At 32.0% G+C, this 24644-nt stretch overlaps 2 protein-coding genes across 2 annotated transcripts; one reads left to right on the top strand and one right to left on the bottom strand.

The window, feature by feature from the left end:
* Window positions 1–2453: 2453 nt before the first annotated feature.
* LOC100781330 (structural maintenance of chromosomes protein 4) lies at window positions 2454–14420 on the bottom strand. Its single transcript, XM_003554843.5, has 28 exons — window positions 14104–14420; window positions 13745–13834; window positions 13554–13655; window positions 12751–12927; window positions 12533–12663; window positions 12016–12094; window positions 11790–11947; window positions 11624–11699; window positions 11367–11495; window positions 11139–11283; window positions 10419–10549; window positions 9784–9936; window positions 9508–9697; window positions 8085–8218; window positions 7223–7381; window positions 6572–6880; window positions 6298–6474; window positions 6054–6137; window positions 5762–5971; window positions 5523–5612; window positions 5333–5454; window positions 5101–5256; window positions 4904–5011; window positions 4757–4817; window positions 3570–3704; window positions 3254–3341; window positions 3090–3162; window positions 2454–2787 (listed from the first exon to the last, which is right to left on the bottom strand). The coding sequence occupies exons 1-28, from the start codon at window positions 14242–14244 to the stop codon at window positions 2667–2669; spliced, it is 3729 nt and encodes a 1242-aa protein (XP_003554891.1). The 5' UTR covers window positions 14245–14420; the 3' UTR covers window positions 2454–2666.
* Window positions 14421–18972: 4552 nt separating this feature from the next.
* Window positions 18973–23454, top strand: LOC100780257 (TMV resistance protein N). Its single transcript, XM_006603803.3, has 5 exons — window positions 18973–19541; window positions 19922–21032; window positions 21345–21635; window positions 21746–22546; window positions 22633–23454. The coding sequence occupies exons 1-5, from the start codon at window positions 19048–19050 to the stop codon at window positions 23155–23157; spliced, it is 3222 nt and encodes a 1073-aa protein (XP_006603866.1). The 5' UTR covers window positions 18973–19047; the 3' UTR covers window positions 23158–23454.
* The last annotated feature ends 1190 nt before the right edge of the window (window positions 23455–24644 follow it).

Below are 24644 nucleotides of genomic sequence, written 5' to 3'. Positions count from 1 at the left end.
CCAACGTCATTATTTATTTTTTTGACATATATCCAACGCCATTTATTTATGTGTACAAAAAACTTCATTTATGGACAGTTGTTCAGTTAGTATATTTTACGATTAGGGCATACAAGCTTAGCAGTGTCTTGTATCAACTTTCAAGATTAACTAATTAGCCTTTTGTATATAAGTATCAAGCTAAATTACACTACCCACAACCTTTTTTAATATTCTTTTATGATCTCTATAATAAGTATATTCTTGTGTTTAGTTCCTTAATTAATATTCTAATAACACTATTAGTAAGACCAAAAAAGAAATTAGCCTTGGCCTTAAAAAAAAGGATTAATTAGCCTTGTAAGATCAGCATTATGTTCAATCAATATTTAATAAGAAACAAAAACAAGCAGTTCCAAATTATTTAGTGCATCCCATTTTCAAAAAAACAAGATAGTGCATGTGCATCTCTCTCTTCTTTTTTTTTTTCTTGGTGCCCATGAAGCTTATCTCCAGCTAGCTACAGTATTACTGAGACTGAGAGGAAGGGTCTGCAACAACCCCACTGTTTGTTGTCCAACGTGCTGAAACACTGAATACCTTATCTCCTATATATGCCTATATTACAAAAAGTTGCAATATAAAAGTGGTGAACCTGCCACTGTGCATTTATCTGTCATTTTCTTGTGGATTTAATTTCTTATATAATATACTTTATAGTAAATTATATTCTCATAAAAAATTGCTTAAATTATATTTTTCTGTTCTTATTTAAAATACACACGCCCCTCCATTAAAAAAATAAATGTGTTACATTGAGTTTTTTTTTTTATAAAAAAATTAATATAAATAAGCTTTTTCGTTTTATTTTTGCCGGTAAAATTATTCTTCATATAATTAATAGATAATTTTAAAAATTTATAATTCTGTAAAAGAAATACTAAAATTAATAATGCATTTTTGTCAGTGACGTTAAAAATTCTAAAAAGGCCCAAAGGATTACTAGCAACACAAAGTTCATTTATAATTATTTATTATTATAAAAATGTTCATTTGTATTTAAAAAATTAAAATGTAAATTATGTTCATTTTTCAAATAAAGAGAGTATTTATAATAAAAAAAAAATACGGTTTAACATCTTTTCTAGACGTTGGAATTATGAAGGTCTTTTTATTGGGTGAACGCCTGTAGACGATGTTAATTGTACCGAGCCTGGATGTATCTCAAAATCAATTATATGAATTGGAAGGAAAGTCTCCTTAAAATCAATTATGTTCTGAACATAACCAATTTTAAATTAACGGTTAATATACTTAAGTTACTTTAGAGGAACCCTAAATAATAGTTACTTTAGAGGAGACACAATTATGTTAAAGTTGATTTTGGCGTTTAAAACCAAGGCTTGATTTGATTTATAAATATTGTTTAAGACGTTAAAACTAGATGATTAGATTTGAAAATCTTATCAATTTCATGACACTATAAATATACAAATTCTAACATAAATTTTAGTAACATATGAATTGAACAGTAAGAATGATATTAGACTCGATTTTTTAAAATAAAATTTTAGATTTGACTTTTGTAGATGAAAAAAACTTAATTAAAAGGAAAAAAATTCATTAAAGATAGCCAACCAGATTCTCCAGATATGAGTTTATTAAAATAAAAACATGATAATTTTTTAATTTTAATTAATTATGTCAAAATTAATTTAAAAACAAAAAAGTTAAAGGAATTCTAGTATCATTTGCGATGCCGACGAGGAGAGCGCGACATCAAGGGTGGATGTGGCTCGAGTAGGTGGCAGGTTAATTAATGCAGAAGATTAAGGTTTTGGAAGCTTCATCAGCAGAAACAGTGAAAAAAAGAAAATAAAGAGAATAAAAGTGAGGGACAGAGGAGGAGTTCTCAAGCTGTGGAATCTCTTCAATTCAACAAGACCAAAACAGAAAGGGAGAAGAAAGATCGAGGAAGAAGGGATATGGAGTCTAGACAATTTCTTTATTTTTTTTTTTTATTATTTTTACTTAATTGAATTAAAAATAAACATTAATCACATTTGTATTTTAATAAACTCTTCTTAAACATGTCAAGTCATCTAAATCTACTGTCAACATCCATAATATAACAATCAAGGAATAAAAATAAAATGATCTAAATTACAAAGTTTCAAAACTAAAAAACCAAATGATATAATAAATTTTAAAGGAACTAAAATCACAATTTTTTTTTAAAAAAAAAACCAAAATTACAATTTAGTCTTAAATTTATTAATTTACTTTCGCCACTTTACCCTTAATAACCAACTTAATATGATATAATAAAACCATTTTCATTTTTTAATGAATTTTAAATTTATTCAAATCTTTTTTTTTTTACAATTGGTTTCAAATATAGAATTTATTTTCTAAATCAAAACAATGAATCCAAGCTAAAACATTTTTAAGAATATTCCTATCAAAACATAACATAAAACAAAAGATAAGTCCATAGAATAGATAAAACTAATTACACATGTTTTTCATTTTTCTCATATGTGCACACTACACTAAAATGCCAAACCCAATAACTTTATATATAACAACATATAAGTCACTCAATAACAATTAGGATTACATGCAAAATCAAACTAGTACATGGGGATAATATGCAAATTAACATCAACAAAACGTTGACAACTCCATCAAGCAGCCTTTTCGCATATCACGAAACTCCCCGGATTGATAGTAATGCTCTTTGTGCAATTATCCGTTTTATATATCCCAACAAGTCGATCAGCCAATTCAAACATATTGTTCCTAAGACTGCAGGGGGAAGAAACATACCATGGCAAGTATTAGATTAATTATGCAGATGAAAAGTGTTAGCAACATATTTTAACACTCTTTGTTATCAGTTAGAATTTATCAGTTAAAATTTATCAGTTAAAATTTATTGGAAACGACAAAATTATGAGTAAGACTCACTAAATAAGTGAGACCCAAAATTATGTTAGTTCCAATAAATTTCAACAAATAGTAAAAAATGTGTTAAATGAATGTGTTACTCACATTTCTCTACTAATAATAATCCGGGAAAAACTTAAATTATTGGGTACCAAAACTACCTAATGATTATGAATTGAGCATCCTTGGTCCTGTCTTTCACATAATGCCCGACGATAGATACATTCTTGAAGTCTGCCAAACCATATATCACGAGTTTAATGTATTGCAAGCCTATATAGCATTTACAATAAAAGAGTTTAGGAATAAAGTTAATAGTATGTACCCAGGGCAGCATCAATTTCATCCATTACATAGAGTGGGGTAGGTTTGTAATGATGAAGAGCAAATACAAGAGCCAGCGAGCTAAGAGTCTGCAAAATAAATAACAAAATTATATCACTGAATTTGAAAGAGGATAAAGATGATGGTCTCCATGAAGGCTTTTTGACATTTTTGCTTGTTTAAGAAAATGATTAACAACAAGCAGCAACATGCTCATGCAAGTTCCACCCAGAAAATATAATTCTTGCTTATACACAATGATTTGCAATACAAGAATTGAGGCCAACGGCAAGGAAATCTAACAAAAAACTGAGAACCTTTTCACCACCCGATAAATTTGCAATATTTTTCCAGCTTTTCTTTGGTGGTCTGACACTGAACACAACACCTTCAGAGAAAGGATCCAAAGAATCCACAAGCTCAAGTTCTGCATCACCTCCAAGAGTGATCATCTGCAAACAATAAAAGTGGTTTAACATATTAATGATCAAAAGCCTATGGAGCACAACTGCTAAAATACGGTGAGCACACAAGTCTATGTTAACCAAAAGTTTGATTGTTGTTGCTAAACGATTTAAAGTTCTCATTTCTCAATAACACTGTCACCCTTTGACAGCTTTTAACTACACTCAACAAAAGAAACATCAAAGATAAACCAAACCACAACTTTTAACAAGCTTTACAAACCAGAAGGAAATGGTTTACAAACCCTTTGACTTCTGGTTACAATTTACAAAACAGTATCACAATTTAAGAAAACAAAAACTGGTGGAGATAGGGATGCACCTAAGGAAAATTAAGTATTGCAGTGAAAAGAAAACAGGAAATGGAAGACACCATTGTAAAGAGGCACAACAGAAAAGGAATGGTAACCACTATGAGAGAAGTTCCTGAGCTCAATCTAACATTGTTGTGAGACATTCTCCAATGGTTTTAGACAACAGAGACAGTAAAAGATGCCTAATTTAGAAGTGACAACTTAGGAGTGCTGGCATGTCTTCAGAAGGCAACAGAAATAACATATGGTTCATGGCAGGGTTGAATCAATGTTAAGAATAGGGACCTTTTTCAAATATTTCTACTAATTATATGGTGAAATCATTCTGTTACCACTAGACTCTAGCAAATGTACATTGCTACCACATACTACCAATTTTGTGATTAATATTTAAACTCACACTCTTAAGCAAATAAATTCAGAGGAATATAGTAATTTGTCCTAAAAGATTTACATATCTGTCGACAGACTGTGTACAACAAGATTAGCCACTTAAAAATGAAAAATATTTTGGTTCAGTGCCATTTTACAACCAGCAATGCAAAAATTTTATTGACAACTTGACATCCGTAGTCACACCAAGTTGCCAACATGCTGGTCTGAAGGTCTTAAGAAAGGTGACAATCCTTAACAAGTTAAATGTCAGTACATAATACTAGAGAGTGAAGCACAATTCCATGACTGCCAATGCAAGGCAGCACTCAGAGAGAGATCAGATTCCCAAACCTGATACATTTCTTTTAACTTTAAAGATATGGCATTAAATCCTTCCATAAACTCGTCCAATCTGCCATGACACATTCAGGTAACATTTTTGTCAAAAAGCAAGACATAAAATAAATTTAATGATATAAAAAAAAATATCATGCACACCTCTTCTTTCTCCATTCATCATACTGCTTCTTTATGTCATCCCGCTCCTGTGTGACTGCATTAAGTTCTTCAACTCGCTCATTGTATGAAGATACCTTCTTTCGATATCTGATAATCATAAGAAATTGTGAATATTTATTACTGCAACATCAGAAAAAATAGAGACAACTGGGGTAACAAGTTATAAAAACTCATACTCTGAAATTGAATCAAGATTTGGATTCATCTCCTTTAGTTGTGCTTCAAGCAGAGCAACCATTTCACAGGCTTTTTTCAGGTCACAAGCAGCATTAAGATGTTCATCATCCAACGTAGCCTGTAGCTTTTCTTGATCCACTAAATCTGCCTGAATTCTGCATACCATTTACAGTCTTATAAGAACTTCAGAGTGATTAAACACTATTCAAAAACAGTAATCTAATGGCATACTGTTCGAGATGCTTGCGAAGGGCAGTTTGCAAATCATCTAGTCTTTTCTTGTAACCTTTCCTCTTCATTTCCAATTCTTTGTAAGCTTTCTTCATGTCCTTTAATTTAAAGTCAACATCAACCTGCAAATTAATGATTACAGTGAGAAAAGTCCAAGTTTTATGGAACGTGAAAAATAACAAACCAGTACCTCAGATGCACGCAATTCATCCATCACTTTTTTCATCTTGTTGTAATCTGATTTTGCTTTCTCCAAGACAATCGTATGTTTGTCAATCAACTGTATGGTTAAAATAAATTAGACATAACCATACAACAATCAAGCTGTATACATAACTTTACATAGGTGGATTGCACTATACATTTTCAATGTATTTCATTACATAGGCACAAAGTTTACATAATCCAAAACAAGGTAATAAAAAGAACCTCTTGGGTTTTTTTATAGTTCTCTTGAACTACAAATGCTTTCTGCTCAATTTCTTTGAAGGCTTGTGTTAGCTTCTCCTTTTGCTCTGTAAGCCGGTCTTTCTCCTTCTTTGAATCCTCAATTCCTTTAGTCAGTTTTTTCACCATTTTTTGTCCTGTCTCTATTTGGACCTTACAACGGTTTATTCCTGAACTATGCTTATCAATGTCCTAGTAAAAGGGGAACTATTAGTACATTCACAATTCCCAATATCAAATATAATAGAAGGTTCTTAATATACAAGATGCTTACAGATTGAATTTTCTGGACCTTTGACTTCTGAGATTTTAATTTTTCACCCCCAACATTTTCTAAATTTCTCTGGAGCTCCAAAGCCTGAGAATGGCAAACATTAATCAAACAATCAAAGTTAAATATAAATATAACCTTTATTTTCAACATTCATCCACCTTGAGAAATAAATAATAAATATAAGACCTGTCAGCCAACCCTCAATTTATAAAGGAATTAAAAGATAATGAAGTTCCAAGCCAACCTTTTCCTTCAGTTGTTTTGATCCATTAGTAAGTCTATTAATCTCCCTTTCTTCTGCAGAAACAATCTTCTTCAGCTCTTTCATTCTGTCAAGCTCATCCTCCTGTGGCATTGATGCTGCCTCAAGGGAATCAAGTTGTTTCTCAATATAATTATATTGTGATTTTAAACTGTCAACCTGTAGAGGAAGGGGAAAAGAAAGTCTCAATGCCCTGCATCAACAACTCCAAGAAAATTACAGTTCACCTTTCTCAGAGTCAGAACCAATGCATTACCTCCTTCTGACTTTTAGCTAACTCCATTTCTAAAGCAGCAACAGCTTTTTCTGAGGCCTGATAATGCTGCACAGCAGCCATAATTCTTTGGCGGAAGTCATTCAGTTTATTGGTCAACCTAGACAACTCTTTCTCAGCATTTGCAACACTTTCTGCAGACATGCTTGTAGCTCGAATAGATGTCCCCATCTTCCCACCACGGGGCTTACTACCCCCACCACTCATTGTTCCAGAATTTTCAAAGAGTGCACCATCAAGGGTAACAACTCGACGAAACTCAGTGTTTCCACCATATGCTATACGTGTTGCCTAAATTTTACAGGAGTAAGAAAATGTTACTATTTAACTGTTTAACTTCACTGATATGAACAATTGCAAATGCAACAAACCTAGACTTTATATTATTGCAAGCAAATGGTAAATAAGTTAAGCTTCATAATCTGATTATTGTGCCTTTCTTAAACAGTCCACATGATAGCCATTATGTTATACGCATCAAAAGTTCAAAACAAAACTATATCAACAAAATTTTCTTATCAAACAGTTCTAAACCATTGGCATAATGATTTTCATTTCTGAAAAATACCATTATGATGAATCCTTGATATTTATTATCAGAATGGAGCATCCTGCTACGAAAGTGCAACTGACCTGGTCAAGATCTTTAGCAACCACAGTGTTTCTAAGTGCCGCAAAGAAAGCAAGCTTCATTCTTTCATCTTGAACTTTCACTAAATCAAAAAGACGTGGAACCCCCTCTGGAGTGTTTACATTCTTTTTCAACTTTGGAAGAAGATCAACTTGCTTCTCCTGAAAAAATAAATGATATCCTAATTATATTTATCAAACAAACATCTGTTTTTTAAGTATTATCAGCACACCAAAAACATTACAGAACCAAATAGATCATTAATCATTGACAAATATTATTCAATCAAGGGTATTATTTTATACCCACATGCCCTTAAATTAGCAGATATATGGTAGAGCATAAACTTGGTCACAATTATACAAATCCATGGGTCTGTTAGATTCCATCTTAAAACCAATTGACATTAAGTGAAGTTGCCCAACAGATATATAAGATACAGACAAAGAGAATTGATGCAGACGATGTGGGACTTCCTAACACCCCCCTCCTTGTGTGAGAGAAGAGGGCTTCTCTGTGTTCCATTTGTAGTTCTGCAAATCAATAAACCAGAAGAACATTCCTTCTGTTCTTCGATCCAAACACCTATATCACTCTATCTCTTTCTCTCTACTTAGAATAGGCGATTTACCAAGATGGGCTATAGGTTCAGCTACCATGTTAGATTCCATCTTAAAACCAATTGGCATTAAGTAAAGTTGCCCAACAAATATATAAGTTACACTCAGAGAACTGAGACACGCGATGTGGGACTTCCTAATAGGGTCCAGAAGTAAAAGTGAACAATTTTTTATTCATGCCATTCAAAATATTAAACAGCCATTTAGAGACACAAACAAGTTGATTAATATAAAAGAAAATTACCAATATCATGAAAGTAGCAACACCAAGATTCTCTCTACGAAGTAACTCAACACATGCTTGAGCTGCATTTGTTGTTTCCACCACAATATAATCCAGTCCATGGCATGCTGTTGATATTGCAACATCATATTTTGCTGCAAAGATTTGTAAGAAGTTAATTTAATGAAGTGCATTGATTACATACAAAGCAGAGTGGCATGAAGATCATTATTACCCAGGTTCCTGGATTGATAAAGATAAAATTACTAGTATTTAGGCTAAATTGCAACTTTGGACCCCCTTTAATTCCTTATCCACAATTTTTGTCCCCCTATTATTTCATGCAATTTTAGTACCCACATTTTAGAAACTTCGCAATTTTTGTCTAATCCTCAATTGTGCATATGTTTATTTCTTTTACTTTTACATTTTAATTAATTAAATTATTTCTTGACAGTACCTTAAATAAATATGTGAGATCTAGGGTTCAATTGGACCAAAATAAAAGAAATAAAACATTTGAAGAATTGAAAATTGGACTAAAATTGTGAATTTTCTAAAATGTGGGACGAAAATTACTACAAAAATAAATAAGGGGACCAAAATCACGGATCAAGAATAAAAAGGAGGACCAAAATTGTAATTTAGCCTAGTATTAGTCTAATGTAATATCATTCTAAAAGAGCAAAACAATTGTACTAAGAAAATATGGATTGTGTTAACTATTAATAATAAACTCAAGAAATCACAGATCCATTTTTCCATGAAGTATAAATGACTACTGTATTGTACTAAGAAAATTGGAACTGTGTTAACTATTAATAATAAAATCAAGAAATCACAGACCCCTTTTTCCATGAAGTATAAATGTCTAATGCACACTAAGTATCATGTTTGCTGTTAATTATAGTTCTTGCTTGATGGCTATGATCAAGACCATCAAGAAATATAATCTTATTCCCAAGACTAGAAAGAATCCTGCTGAAAACAATACATAATGGGTTTGATATTGATTCTAGGATTTGCATTTGGATTGCCGAATATTGATTACAGATATATTATCAATTATTCTATTAATATGTCTGGATATTAGAATATGCTTATTTAATATGATTTTTGAGGTAGGTATTTAAGTTTTCAAGTGAGACTCCAAAGTCCAAACAAGAACCAAATAGCCAGTAGTTCAAAAGTTCCACAATAATATGGATTGAGCCTTGATCCAAGCCTACAAAACCTATTCTATTATATAGAATAGGATATATTTGTTTTCGAATATGATTTTTGTAATGTTAAGTGTGAACGTAAATTTTAATTTTAATATATTAGATACAATCATGACAATCCAAAACAACATTTTCCAACATTTTTTGCAGCATTCAAGTGGTGTAACTTGGAAGGAAAAGAACTTCATGAAGCCATAAAAATTGCAATTGGAAAACCTCACCATCAATAGCACCTAAATCACCCATGCGACCATATATTCCTTCTATTTGTTTTGTTTCCTTAGCTTTCAGGATTGCTTTTAGAACTGATCCCTGACTCTTCTCAGAATCTAGAACAGACTTCAGTTCTGCAACTTTCTGTCTAGCACTTTGTTCAAGAGGAATCAATTCATCTTGTTCTTTGATACATTCCTTTAAAAAGAGCAATCATATCACCACAAGCCTCAGAAAAAAATGCTAAAGAAATAGAATTAAGAATAAGAAGGAAAATTGCTTACTTCTTCAATTTGGTGAGCTTCTGAAGCTTCATGCTTGCACTTTTCTATATTACTCTTGATTTGAGAAATGCTGGCAGTTTTCGATTTAATTGTTTCTGATATGCTTTTCATCTTCTTTTGAGCATCTTTAAAGGCTTGAGAAGCACCTTCATGCTGCAAATTAAATCAAGAATAGTCTTCTATTAAACATCCACCTACAGGAAAATATAAAGAGATTCTGCTCTACATGCATAGAGTAATTCATTATAGATAAATAAGTGCATCCCCCAAGAATCTTGAGCATGCATGTCAGAAAGAAGCCCTTTGAATTAAAGTGAAGGGGAAAGAAACTTTGATTTGTGTTACTAGTTTTACATGTATTCCATTTTATGAGTTTAACCCTTTTTTGGCTTTGTTGTTGCTTATCAGGGTAAACTGTTATATCTGGAAGAAACTAAGATATCATCTTATGACTAAGCTAGCTTCAGGCAGCTATGTTTTTTTTTTTTGGTATTTATGTTTATATTTTTTTTATATTTGTTAAATGCATAACAAGGACATAAAATTTGAAAAATCTCACAACACAGGTGAAATTTAAATTATACAGGTTAACAGCAGAGGGGATAGCACTTGAAAGTAAGAGAAGTCATTCTCACCTTTTCATTTAGAAGCTTAGCCTCTGTACATGCAACTTCAAGTTTTCCATTGTGCTCAATCAAATCCTTTTCCCAAGGTTCAAGCTCAGTACGAACTTTAGAAAGCTCAGAGCGGTATTTCTCAGTTTCAACTGCTTAACAGTCAATGACAGGGTTAACAAAGGCAAAAAAAAAAATAAAAAATACAAGTAGCTAAAAACCCTCTATAGCACATAGGATATTAGCTCCATTTGTCTACATGGTAGATAACATTAAACAAATAAAGACCAGCTTCTACCAACAAAAACACTGAAAATCAGCTTGATGTATCCCAGACAATAACAACAGAAAAACAATTTAGAACTTGAGATAATTATATACGGTTGACTCAAACAAAAATAGCAGAATATATTTTAAATAAATCATGCCAATATATACAACAGTATCTAATACAGTAACGGTGTTTCAGTGTTTCTTAAATCTTAAGCAGCAAAAAGTCATGACTATCTGCTATTAGAATAAGGAACCTAACTAGACTAGGCACTTCAATGGTAAAATAGAATGGAAAATGAAAAGTTGCAACTGCAAGGAAGCATGCTTAACAGCTTAAGTATCAAAAAAGTTTTAAAGAGGCTTTGACTAAGGTATAACTATTGGAGATGCATCACCACTTCAGCAAAGCTAATTTAATTAAAAGCACCTTCTAATATATTGTTGGATATAAAAAAGAAAAGACTTCACCTTTGGAACTCTCTGTGATTTCTTCTAAGGCCTTCTCCTCATCAAGCAACAACTTTTGCAATTTTGGTATATTGTCCTCAAGTTTTGGTATCAGATCAGTTGATTCCTCACCCTCTTTTATAAAGGCTTCAATTTTTGATGAATCCTGAAATAGAAAGTAGAAACAAAAGGATAAGATGTCTCATGAACACATACTTTCAGTTGCAAAAAACTATGACTTCCCTCTACCTTTTCTACTTTATCCTCTAGCTTTTTTATCTTCTGATTCACATGCTTAAAATCCTCCCGATACTTAACATCCTGCCTCTCAAACTCTTTGAACTCTTCCTTGCACTTCCTCATATCATTATCTAACTCCTATTTTATAAAATGAAAGAAAAAAATAATGAGTAGAATACTGCCTCAAAAGCTTATCATTAAGAATAATATGACCAGCAATATAATCATGCAAACTGATTCTATTTGAAAACCCATGTCATCCAAACCTCTTGTCTTTTCATATAGTTGTTGTGCGTAGTTTCAAGCTCTTTGAGAGTTTGTTTACTATCTTGGATTTTATCCCTGGAATAAGATACCGCCATGTTCTTTGTGAGGCAAGAATACAAATTCAACAAATAAAGAAAAAAATTACCCATTAAAATCCAAATTTACCTCTCTGCCTTGAGATTTTCTTCTAGAGTAACAACATTCCCTTGTAACTCATCCATTTTTCCACCTGTATCATCAAGGGCAAACTTTGTAGCTTTCTCTTGCCATTTCAACAGAGACAACTCCTTCAGCATGTATGCTTCTGCTTCATTTTTCACATCCTGCAGCAAAAGAACCGTCAGGTGTTGGATAAACATCAAATGCTACAAACAACCATAAATTTACATGCCTCCAAGCTGTCTCTTTCTTTCTCAGATAGCTTAACCATTTGTACCACCCCAGATCTTTTCTCATTCAGGGATTCTAACCTAAAACATCAACAACATTGTTTCAGAAATTAGAAATTCTAAAATTAAAATCAAAGTAGTTACTTCAACAATGAACTCAAAAGAATGTCAATTATCATCCAGGCAGCAGCAGTATCTATAAAGAACGGTTACAATAAATGAAACATTAATTGAGCATGTTTGGATTTGCTTTTAGTGTAAATTGCTAAGAAAATTTTAAACAAATATAAATTAATCAAAGCTGTGAAGAATTGCTGTCTTTTTTCAAAAGCCTTCTTAATATGGTTTTGATTATAAGCCATTTTGAAAACACACTAAATTCATTAAAATAAACTAAATACTTAATCATAATCAAATAAAAAAAATTGGACCACTACTGCAACAAGTATAAATGGTTTCACAGATTGAGATGGTTGCATGTTCTCTTTATCTCAGAATCGAAATGGAAAGAGTGCTAACAGTTTGTGTGATTCATCAATCTTTTCCACATATTTGTTGGTTCCAATGATATCCTCCAGATATTCTAGAAAACCTTCATCATGAGGCCCTTGAGCTTTTGGTTTCATAAGTGAAATCTGCTCAACTTCACCCTAATAAGAAACAGATCAAACATCAAAAGAGGTAGATATAAACAGTTCCTGAAAAAACTAAAAAGAACCAAATAACAAATACCGAACCTGAAGAATAAGAAACCTGTTATTGTCAAGGTCAACACCTTTCCCTTTCAATTTCTTCGTAACTTCTGTAAAGTTACTCGTGTGGTTATTAATGTAATACTTAGAGGAGTTATCCCGGAAAGCCACCCTGGTAATCACAAAATCACTTCCTGGAACAGCCTCATATGTTCCATCATCCTGCAACCATTGATACTTTTAGTTGTTGTTTTCTTTTCCCTTAAGCAAAGATGAAAATTAGGAAATATTAATAATAAAAAGGTCATTTCATAAAACCACAAGTCTGGAAGCTCTTTAGTCACTGAGGCATAAAGATCAACTTAAAAACAAGCTCATGACAGAAAAAAAAGAAACAACTAAGGAAAGTAAAAAAAGTAAAAATCAACCAAAACCTAGCAAGAGGAAGGTACTCTTTCCTGTCATTTTTTGTTTTAGAAATTCTTTTTTGTATCATTTCTGGTGCCTAAAGTTTGTGGTTTATTTTCATTTTCAGCTGATATGTTTTCAAGGCAGCATTTTTTCACTTTGTAAATTCTTGAAAACAAAAAACAAAGCTAAAAAGGGTATCATTTTTTTAATAATAATAATAAACATATCAACAACATAAAAAATAAATAGATAAATAAATAAAAGCTCAAACACATCCTCAACTTGTCAGTCTTCAATAAAAAACAGAAAGCATCAAACATAAAATTGACCAGCTCTATGTTTTGTCTCGTTTTATCTCATCTTCTAAGCAGCAGCAGCAACAACAACAATCCAAAAATGTAACATAAAATAAGGTTAATAATAATACGAAAAGCTACCGAATCCACAATCTCTTGAAAATGAACTGAAACCCCCGCACTATCCAAATTCTGGTGATTGGTGGAATTGTGTATTAGCTCCGAAACTTTGTTCAGCCGCATCTGCAATAACCACACCAATTTCTAAATTAAAAAAAGAACACTCCAATTCCAAAACACTCATTAGTTTCTACAACATTCTACAATCGCACCTGCTTTGCTCTCTTCCCAAACACAAACAGCATCGCGTCGATGACGTTGCTCTTCCCGCTCCCGTTAGGTCCCACCACGGCGGAGAAACTCTGAAACCGAAACGATTCGAAGTTCGCAAGGTAAAATAAATCGACGCAGTTCAAAAGTTCACAAGCAAAATCGAAGAAATCCAAAAGTTCGCAAGTTAAACCGAAGCAATTCAAAAGTCCGCAAGTGAAATCGAAGTCCTAAAGTGAAACCGGAGCAATTAAAAAGCTAGCAAGTGAAATTGAAACAAATCGAAGTTCGAACTGCAATTGGAGAGGGAAACTGAAGATTGAGAAGAGAGAGAGAGAGAGAGAGAGAAACCCTAACTCACCTTGTGGAAGGGACCGACGCGCTGTTCGCCGGCGTAGGATTTGAAGTTGCGCATGACCATCTCCTTTATGAAGAGCCTGGGGCGCGCGGAGGAGCGGTGGCGAGTGGCTGAGTCGGGTGCGGACTCGGCGTGCGAGTCCATTGGCGCGGACGAGTTGACTCGGAGGTGAAAGTGGGGAGTGAGTACTGAGTGGAGATTGGAATTTTAGAAAATCAAATCAAAGAGAAGAGAAAAGGAGCGTTGGCGGGAAATGAATTCGCTACGCTATTCAAATTGCTGCCAAATTGACTTGCCCTCATTTCCTGAATAAATTAGTCAAGCATGCATGATCACCACGACTCAAGTTGCTTAATTTTTTACATATTTATTTAAGCCTTTGTTTGGTACTTTATAATGAATGGATGGAAATAATTTTGGATGTTTGGACAAGAAAAATTAAGGTGAAAATAATTTTTAAATTGCTGAAACTCACTGAATTCGATCTTTCTTTGTTACCTATTTTTGTACATTTTTTTTCTTATGTTTGGTAGAGAAGAAATTGAGATGAGGGGAAAGATAAAAATAATTTGGTTGTTTGGTAGAAAAGTGTGTGTTTAGGTTTCACATAAAATTGATTCTAATTCATAATTAATTTTGAATTTATTTTTATATTTTTTTCTCGTTGGAGAATAATTTAAAATTAATTTTAGATTTAGAATTTATTAATAATTAAAGTGATTTTTAATAACTTCTGGCTGAATTCAAAATTTTGAACTCAATTTCACTTTCATTTGATTTTATAATAAAAAAATTTAAACATAAATCACATTACTTTCAAATAAATTTTAATTAAAATTTATTTTATAAAATCAATTTCATTTTAAAAAAATTAGAGTGAAAATAAGTTTAAAATTTGTGGGACCTATACTAGTATTTTTCACCTATTTTACCTCATCTCTTTTCTATTTCTCTTCTACCAAATATCTTTCTTTCATTAGCAAAGGATGTCCCAAGGCTTCAAGAGAATGCATTCAATCCCTGTAAGTGGTAGTAACGTTCTTTTTCTTGAAATGTATTTTTTATTTACTTTGTTCTTTTGTCTTCTTTTTTTAACTTGATAGGTTTTAGCTCTTTATTGAGGATTTTGGTACTTGTTATATATTGTTTTGATTGATTGTACTGGAAGCTGGAAACTCAAACAGGGTAATCACCCTCAAAAACTGAAATTCTTATTGTCAAATGTGTTGTAAACTTATAATTCTGATATTGGTTTCTGACACCTGTTTAAACTAATAATTTAGTTCAAGTATTAGTGTATTATTAATATTTACTAGTACTAGCCCAACACATTAAGACTTAATATTCAAGAAGCAAGTTTTCACAATTCATAGGGATTCTCCTAGCTTGAGGCCTCCCCCTGTTCAAGCTACCGTGCGATTTGAAAAAAAAATTGGATACAAGTTCCAAATGAAAAGGTGATAAACTAATAATATCTCTATTACATTATTTTATTTTTAAAAATGTCACTATTCATTTTGTATGATAATGCATATTATTATTTTATTTACTTTGTACTCTGTATATTTTCATTTCTACCTTGTTTGCATGTTTTGAAACCATCTACATGCTAGAGGTATAGTTACATTTAACCTTAAATTGAATTGAATTTTTGTAGTAATTTCTTATTTGCCCAAAACCTTTGCTTGTTTGGATTCGAGGGAGGCATAACTCATCAAGATTTTGCCAGCCACAAGGGTACAATAAGAACCGTTGATTTTCAAGTATGAATATTATTAGTTCATGATGATTTACTGAAAGGAGAAGATTGTTAGCTAATAGAAATTCTTCAATTTATTTGAAGATTTTCACTCAGTAAATATTTTCCTTGTTTTAGTTACATAACTCTATTATCACATAACTCATAATATGGATATCAGTGGGAACCTGCTAAGTAAAACCCAAGTCTTTATGAAGCCAATGAATCCAAATTAAGCATCCTAACAACATAACTCGATCTGTCATGCCTTTTTTAAGTTATGTGGTTTATATTTTTATTGTTTCTGTTTCTGTTCTATTGTGTTTGATCAGAGCAAAACAATGAAGATGACATTCAGCAAATGGCTGCACAGGAGAAGAAGATCTTTGCACTAAATATATGCCTTTCTAAGAAAAAGGAAAAGTTAGTGAAGATATCCAATCTGGTAAGCTGAATGATGCACTAAATATATGTTTTTCTAAGATGAACTTTTTATGCATTATGCCAGAAAATATTACATTTAAATCAATCTTGATGCTGATGATCCCTAACCATGTAGCCTCCTCAGGTTTTGAAGTGGCCTTACTCAGTAGAAATTTTAACTTGTTATCTGATTGTAATTATCCTAATATTTTAATCCTTTTTTTAGAAATGGAGGTTGAAGTTAAATAGGAAAATTGGAACAAAAGCTTAAAGTGTGCAAAAAAAAAAGTCTTAAAGACAGATGCTAAGTCAGAATTTCAGATTAAACTAAAATTCAGACAGAGAGCAAAAAATTTCAAGTCTGGCTAAGCAAGATTTGGTGGTTGAGCAACAGTCTCATCGTATCATTTGAGATTTGTGTACTCTATCTAAGCCAAATTAAATAAAATGGTTAAGAGAAAACTATTATCAAAAATGAAAATTTTTCGGATGTATTTTAAAGTGAATGTATCTCTTCTTACACATGTTGAAGATGAAGTAAAAACTAGCCCATTGGAGAGGAGCTTCCTCTTGAGTCGTCCCTTTTTTCATCTTTTTCTACCTTTTATGTATTTTGAGGTTATCTATGGAAACGGATATATATATATATATATATTGTACTGGAAAACTTTAGCAGAATATGATAGAAGTAAAAGAGTCATGCGACTAATGTTGGAGAGTAAGTTATATGGTTGCTGGGAGTTGATGGCAACGCGTGCATGTGGCTGATCATCAGAAATAAACTTCAACAAAACCACTTTTCAAATTTCTTTCAAATTTTCAATAGTGCCTACCACCTTGAAAGTGGAAACACAGACAATGAATAAGGGATCTCCACAAATATATTTTTGTCTAATTTTTTCATACAAATATTTTACTCCCTGATGATAACCAGATTGTTATATATTTAATAAATAAAGCCATGCAAAAATGAGTTACACAAAATATATCATATCTAAAATATTAATTTTAAAATATAATGTAATTTGGAATTTAAACATATAAAAACGTCTGTTTATATTTTTAGAAAATTTAATATATTTTGATTCTAAATTAATTTTCAATTTCTTTATGATTATATATATATATATATACATAATTAATTAATATTTATTTATTTGTTATAATTAGATATTGTATTTAACATATATTGTACCTAAAACAAAAATAAAAAAATTGAGTAATCAATTAATTTAAATAGTAAAAATTCAAAATTAAGTTAGAATTTATATTCAATTGGATTCAAGCTGAAGTTTTTTTTTTTTAAGAATTGATCAAATTTCATTCAATCTTTTCTTATATTTCATTGATTTGTTGTTCTCCTCAGGATTTCAATAACATTTGTGCAAGTTTGTTATTCCAAAGTCTAAACATCCCAAAGACTAGAGACAAGCATATCACAAGCTTCCATCCATCTGCAAGTCCTACATGCTGTGTTGGATTGGATCCCATAATGTGTGTGGATCATATAACTTGGCATGAAATGCAATTGCATGCGCTTAATCATCTCAGAAAAATGAGCTTAGTAGAAAGTACACATGCACCCTACAGGGTTTAGAATCACCAATTATTCATAACAGCCAGCATCCAAGTGTTGAAGCTCGATCTAGCTAGAATCCAAGTCTTGTGAGAACAAAAATAAGATTAGACTCACTTGAGGCATTAAAGAAACAATAAGATACAAAATTAGGGTGTGTGTATATAAAGTAGAGAATTTTTTTAGCTAGTGATTCTTTTCTGAGAATAGTTGTTTAACTGACTCAGTAATTGAATAAAACATAAATGTAAAATAACAAAAATTAATATGTTTATATGATATTTTTGTATAATTTTTATTTTATGGATTTTTTTAATTAATTTTGAATTTTAATATTTTTATTTAAAGATCAATTATTTTAATTACATTTTATAGTTTTATCTTTTTTTTTCATATTATGTATTCTATCAATCTTATATTATATCTCAAAATATTTTCAACCACATTTAAAGTAAAATAAAAATAACATAAACATAAGCAAACATCATAGTTTCATTATATTGAGTATATCATTGTATACTTTTAAATATCATTGTGTCTTAATATGCCATACTATTCTATTATCAAGATTTTGAAATATAATGCTAAAATGCTAAAATATCATTGTATATTTTGAAAATGTGCTACTTAAGTTTTTCTCTTTACGTGTAATATAATATAATATAATATAAGAAAATGAGCTCAGCAGATACTGATTGGAGTAGATAAAAAAAGTCTTTTAATATAGTAGAATAGATCGATAGTAATTAAATCATTAAAAAAAATTCAGTAACAAAAAGTCAATAAAAATTCAAAAAGTCTGTTATACCCTTAGAAAGAAAAGTAGTTGGGATTTAAAGAGAAAGTGTTGTTTATTTGAAAAAAACCCTCAAATATTATATAAAACTGATTGATGTTTTTGAATTAGTAAGACGAGAAAGTAAAAAATAGCCAAAAATCACAAATAAATAGCTTAGTTGATTTGAAGGCATCTTGGATTCTTGATGATTGCTTGCAAACCACGAGTTAAGCATAGTATAGAGAGAGAAAAAGAGATATTTTGATTATTTTCCATAAGGTCCATCCGCGTAATAATTAATGTTTGGTACCACATGTCTGTCTTTGTAACACTTTTTAGTCTTTACACTATAGTTTCACATTTATTCGCTTCATATTTTGATTCCAGAGACCCCCCAACACACCATCCTTAATCTTACCTAGTTTTCTTCTCATGGCTGCAATATCATGTTCCTATGTATTCACCTATGATGTGTTCCTTAGCTTCAGAGGCTCAGACACACGCCATGGTTTTGTTGGCAATCTCTACAAAGCTCTTAATGACAAGGGAATCCACACTTTCATTGATGATGAGAAGCTTCAGGGAGGAGAGGAAATAACACCAACACTTATGAAAGCAATTGAGGAGTCCCAGATTGCCATCACTGTGCTCTCTCACAACTATGCTTCTTCCTCATTTTGTTTGGATGAACTTGTTCACATCATTGATTGTAAGAGGAAAGGTTTGCTGGTTTTGCCGGTTTTTTATAACTTGGATCCTTCTGATGTGAGACACCAGAAAGGTAGTTATGGAGAAGCATTGGCTAGGCATGAGGAAAGGTTCAAAGCTAAGAAGGAGAGGTTGAACCAAAACATGGAGAGGTTGGAGAAATGGAAGATGGCTTTGCATCAAGTAGCTAATTTGTCTGGATATCATTTCAAACAAGGGTACTCCACCTTATCAGTCTTTTACTCTTAATTTTTTTTTATTAAGTTTCACTTGTCTTATGATTTGGCAGTGCATATTAAAATTCTAAGAGGAAAAAAAAATGTGTTATCCTTGATAACATATGTATCAATACATGGACATAGGGCCTTTAGTGTGAGTTTAATTTCTATGCGTTGTTAGTAGAAAATTTAATACCGTCAATCAATTATCAATTATTTCTGGTATGACTTTTAAAGTAATAAATGTAAAAGTGAACAAACTTCCCATACTGGATGCGCTTTGTGATTGAATGATAGTAAAAAAAAATCATTTACACTATGAGTGCATAGACTATTTCCTTTTTAATTTAACTTTATTAAAACTTTGCTGTTTGAAACAGAGATGGATATGAATACGAGTTTATTGGGAAGATTGTTGAAATGGTTTCTGGCAAGACTAACCGGGCTCTTTTACATATTGCGGATTATCCGGTTGGGCTAGAGTCACAAGTATTAGAAGTAGTGAAACTTTTGGATGTTGGAGCTAATGATGGTGTCCACATGATAGGGATCCATGGAATTGGTGGGATAGGAAAAACAACACTTGCTCTAGCAGTTTATAATTATGTTGCTGACCATTTTGATGGTTCGTGTTTTCTTGAAAACGTGAGAGAAAATTCAGACAAACATGGGTTACAACATCTCCAAAGCATCATTCTTTCTGAATTGGTTAAAGAAAATAAAATGAACATAGCAACTGTGAAACAAGGAATTTCAATGATACAACATAGGCTCCAGCGAAAAAAGGTTCTCTTGATTGTAGATGATGTTGATAAGCCTGAGCAATTGCAGGCTATTGTTGGAAGACCTGATTGGTTTGGTTCTGGCAGTAGAATCATCATCACGACGCGCGACGAAAAACTGCTGGCATCTCATGAGGTTAGAAGAACATATGAGGTGAATGAATTGAACAGGAATGATGCTCTTCAATTGCTCACATGGGAAGCTTTTAAAATGCAAAAAGTTGATCCAAGTTATGAGGAGATGTTGAATCGTGTGGTAACTTATGCTTCTGGCCTTCCATTGGCTTTGAAAGTAATAGGTTCCAACTTGTTTGGAAAAAGTATACAAGAATGGAAATCTGCTATCAATCAATACCAAAGAATTCCTAATAACCAAATCTTAAAGATACTCAAAGTAAGTTTTGATGCTTTGGAGGAAGAAGAGAAGAGTGTTTTTCTTGACATTGCTTGTTGCTTCAAAGGATGTGAATTGGAAGAGGTTGAAGATATACTTCATGCTCATTATGGAGACTGCATGAAATATCATATTGGGGTGCTGATTGATAAATCCCTCTTAAAGCTTAGTGTGCATGGTACAATGGTGACATTGCATGACTTGATAGAGGACATGGGTAGAGAAATTGTACGACAGGAGTCACCAAAAGATCCAGGGAAGCGCAGTAGATTATGGTTCCATGAGGATATAATTCAAGTTTTAGAAGATAACACAGTGAGTGAGACTCTTGTTTTGGACTTTTATCTTGATTTATCTCTTTTGACAATTATATGCTCCTCTCAGTTTTTTTTTCCTTTATAATATGCAAGTAACTCTGAATATATGCTTTAAAATCTTGCATATATTTGCAAGTAAAATTTCCATGCACTGGCAAGTAAAACTGTTTATACTCTAAATCAATAAGCAATCATTTCAAGCATGAATTTTATATAATTATTATAAAAGTTGACAAACTTATCATATTTACAGTGTAATTGTGTTCCAATTAAATTCTTTATGGTTGACCTGAGCCTTTTGCATTAACAGGGAACAAGTGAAATTGAAATCATATGTCTGAATTTCCCCTTACTTGACAAAGAAGATATAGTAGAATGGAACAGAAAGGCCTTCAAGAAGATGAAAAACCTCAAAACTCTGATTATTAAAAGTGGTCATTTTTGCAAAGGTCCCAGGTATCTTCCAAATAGTCTAAGAGTATTGGAATGGTGGAGATATCCTTCACATGATTTACCATCTGATTTTCGTTCAAAGAAACTTGGCATATGCAAGTTACCCCATTGTTGTTTTACATCACTTGAGTTGGTTGGCTTTTTAACGGCAAGTTTAATGACTTCACTTTCCTCATCTTGTAAATTAATTTATTCACATTAAGATCATTCATTTGATTTTTATTTCTCTGATTTTCCTTTCTTTGTTTTTTTTTGCAGAAATTTATGAGTATGAGAGTTTTGAATTTGGACAAATGCAAATGTTTAACACAGATACCTGATGTATCTGGTCTCCCAAATTTAGAAAAACTTTCATTTCAACACTGTCAAAATTTAACTACAATTCACAGTTCAATTGGATTTCTATATAAACTTAAAATATTGAGTGCTTTTGGTTGCACCAAGCTTGTGAGTTTTCCACCCATCAAGTTGACCTCTCTTGAAAAACTCAATCTCTCGCGTTGTCATAGTCTTGAGAGTTTTCCAGAAATATTAGGAAAGATGGAAAACATAAGGGAACTTCAGTGTGAATACACTTCCATAAAAGAATTGCCATCTTCAATTCATAATCTTACCCGACTTCAAGAATTACAACTGGCTAACTGTGGAGTTGTTCAGTTACCAAGTAGCATTGTAATGATGCCAGAACTTACTGAACTTATTGGTTGGAAATGGAAAGGGTGGCAATGGCTAAAACAGGAAGAGGGTGAAGAAAAATTTGGATCATCAATAGTATCTTCAAAGGTAGAATTGCTTTGGGCCTCAGATTGCAACCTGTATGATGATTTCTTTTCAATAGGTTTCACGCGGTTTGCTCATGTGAAAGATTTAAACCTATCAAAGAATAATTTCACAATGCTTCCTGAATGCATCAAAGAATTTCAGTTTTTAAGGAAGCTTAATGTGAATGACTGCAAGCATCTTCAGGAAATTAGAGGCATTCCACCTAGCTTAAAACATTTCTTAGCAACAAACTGTAAATCCTTGACTTCCTCAAGTACAAGCATGTTCCTGAATCAGGTTTTATCATGTTTTTAATGTAGTCAATTTAATAATATATAGTGTACTCAATTTTGGTAAACTTATGAATTCTTTATGACTCACAGGAACTGCATGAGACTGGAAAAACTCAGTTTTATTTGCCAGGAGAAAGGATTCCAGAGTGGTTTGATCACCAAAGTAGGGGACCTTCAATTTCTTTCTGGTTTCGCAATAAGTTCCCCGGCAAAGTTCTTTGTCTTGTTATTGGACCTATGGATGATGACTCTGGAATGTTAATATCTAAGGTGATCATCAATGGCAATAAATATTTCCGTGGTAGTGGTTATTTCATGATGGGAATGGATCATACATATCTTTTTGATCTTCAAATAATGGAATTTGAAGATAATTTGTATGTACCTTTAGAAAATGAATGGAACCATGCGGAGGTTACATATGAGGGTTTGGAAGAGACCTCAACCCCTAAAGAATGCGGAATCCATGTATTCAAACAGGAAAGTAGCATGAAGGATATTCGATTTGCTGATCCTTATGGCAAGAGAAAATTAGGCAATGATCGCAACAGTTTGGAATCACAAAACCAACAATTGCTAAAAAAACATAGGTTTGTGGACATGGAAGTTTCATAGACATAATATGTGCAACAACAACAATGTATTGTTTATGGTCACATCATTTGAGTTGGGCATGTAGCTATTTTCATTTATTCCTGCTACAACAATGCAATCATTGTATGATAATGTGAGCTTTGATTCAAATTCAATGGAATCAAAGCAGATAAGGGGCACCATTAGTGTCATAGGTAAATTATCTGGCGTGCTCTATCACACTAACTGATTTTAATTTGCCTTATTATTTTGATCTACATAAATGGAACAAAAGAAAAGAAGTATATATGTAGGAATTCACTTTGTTGTTTCAGTCGACTAGAGACTAGTAACTAGAGTGCTCAATTGGGGTGCATGATTAATTATTTTTTTTCTTGAAGAATATATGTAGGAATTCAATTTGTTGTTTCAGTGGTGACAAAAATAAATTTTCTTGTCTTAGAGAAACTGAATGCTCTTAGATTGTGAATTAGTAGTAAGAAAATACTATTATAAATTTTGATTTATGTAGTATGTAGTAATTATTTTGACTTCATAATTTGAAATAGCATATCCAGCTTAATAATAATCCCAGTAAGCTGCGAAGTTGCTTGAAGAAACAGAAAATTGTGTATTACTAATGTTGGATAATGAAGATACTGAATTGTTTTTGTCAAGCCTGTTTTAAATAGAAGTGTTTTGAGATTCAGGATTCCAACTATGACAAACTTGAGTTTTTATATAAACTAGTGATGTAGATAAAGAATTTTGTGTCACTTATTTCTCCCTTGGTAGTGACTTACTTTTAAGGGTAATTCTATGTTGAAATGGACTTATTATCAAAGTGATTGTTGCAGAGTGTAGACTATAAAGACCTATCTTTTTTATACAATACTTTCTGTACTCATTTTGTCTTGTACTAAAAAACGACATTTTTTTTCCAAATTATTTTCAGTGCATAGAAAACTGAGTAATAGAGCTTACATAATCATTAGAGACAGGAACTTGGTTGTTTGGATGGTTCTTGAATTCTTCATTTCATTTCCCTCCTTTAAAACTGGAGAAAGGAAAAACAATTATCAGTTGACACCACAGCATCTAGAGCTGTATGAGCATATTTTTTTATTGACATATGCTTTGAAGTTTCTATAACATCTCATTTTTCGTAGACTAGATTAAAAATGATTTTAGAGAAAATAAAGAGGATATTTTATTTATTCATTCGATAGGGAATAAAATATAGTTTGTTTTTATAAAATAATAAAAGTAAACAAATAGAGTAAATAATAGGTTGTGAGTACCCTAGGTATAAATAGCGATATGTTAGGTCAGACGGTAGCTTTTACTAGTGTTCATCCTCTCAATTCGTTTTTTTCTCTCCTCCTCCCCAAAAATCCTTTCTTTTTCCCGCAGCCCATCAAACTTGTCTCAGAAAAACAATGATCTTGGAATCATTCATTGTTGGATCGTCATGAAATTTAAGAACATGGTTCACCACTCATTTCCGAGCATTATCACTGTTGGGAATT

This window comes from Glycine max, chromosome 19, assembly GCF_000004515.6.
Source record: "Glycine max cultivar Williams 82 chromosome 19, Glycine_max_v4.0, whole genome shotgun sequence".
Classification (NCBI taxonomy): domain Eukaryota; kingdom Viridiplantae; phylum Streptophyta; class Magnoliopsida; order Fabales; family Fabaceae; genus Glycine; species Glycine max.
This window is presented reverse-complemented; position numbering and strand designations above follow the sequence as displayed.

Excerpts from the sequence above, each read along its gene's own strand:
- LOC100781330 (XM_003554843.5), bottom strand. The coding sequence starts at position 14,244 with ATGGACTCGCACGCCGAGTCCGCACCCGACTCAGCCACTCGCCACCGC. Across the intron at positions 5,613-5,761 it reads ACTATAAAAAAACCCAAGAG|TTGATTGACAAACATACGAT; the intron begins GTTCTTTTTATT and ends TTAACCATACAG. Across the intron at positions 5,455-5,522 it reads ATGAATTGCGTGCATCTGAG|GTTGATGTTGACTTTAAATT; the intron begins GTACTGGTTTGT and ends ATTAATTTGCAG.
- LOC100780257 (XM_006603803.3), top strand. The coding sequence starts at position 19,048 with ATGGCTGCAATATCATGTTCCTATGTATTCACCTATGATGTGTTCCTT. Across the intron at positions 21,033-21,344 it reads AAGTTTTAGAAGATAACACA|GGAACAAGTGAAATTGAAAT; the intron begins GTGAGTGAGACT and ends TTGCATTAACAG. Across the intron at positions 21,636-21,745 it reads AGTTGGTTGGCTTTTTAACG|AAATTTATGAGTATGAGAGT; the intron begins GCAAGTTTAATG and ends TTTTTTTTGCAG.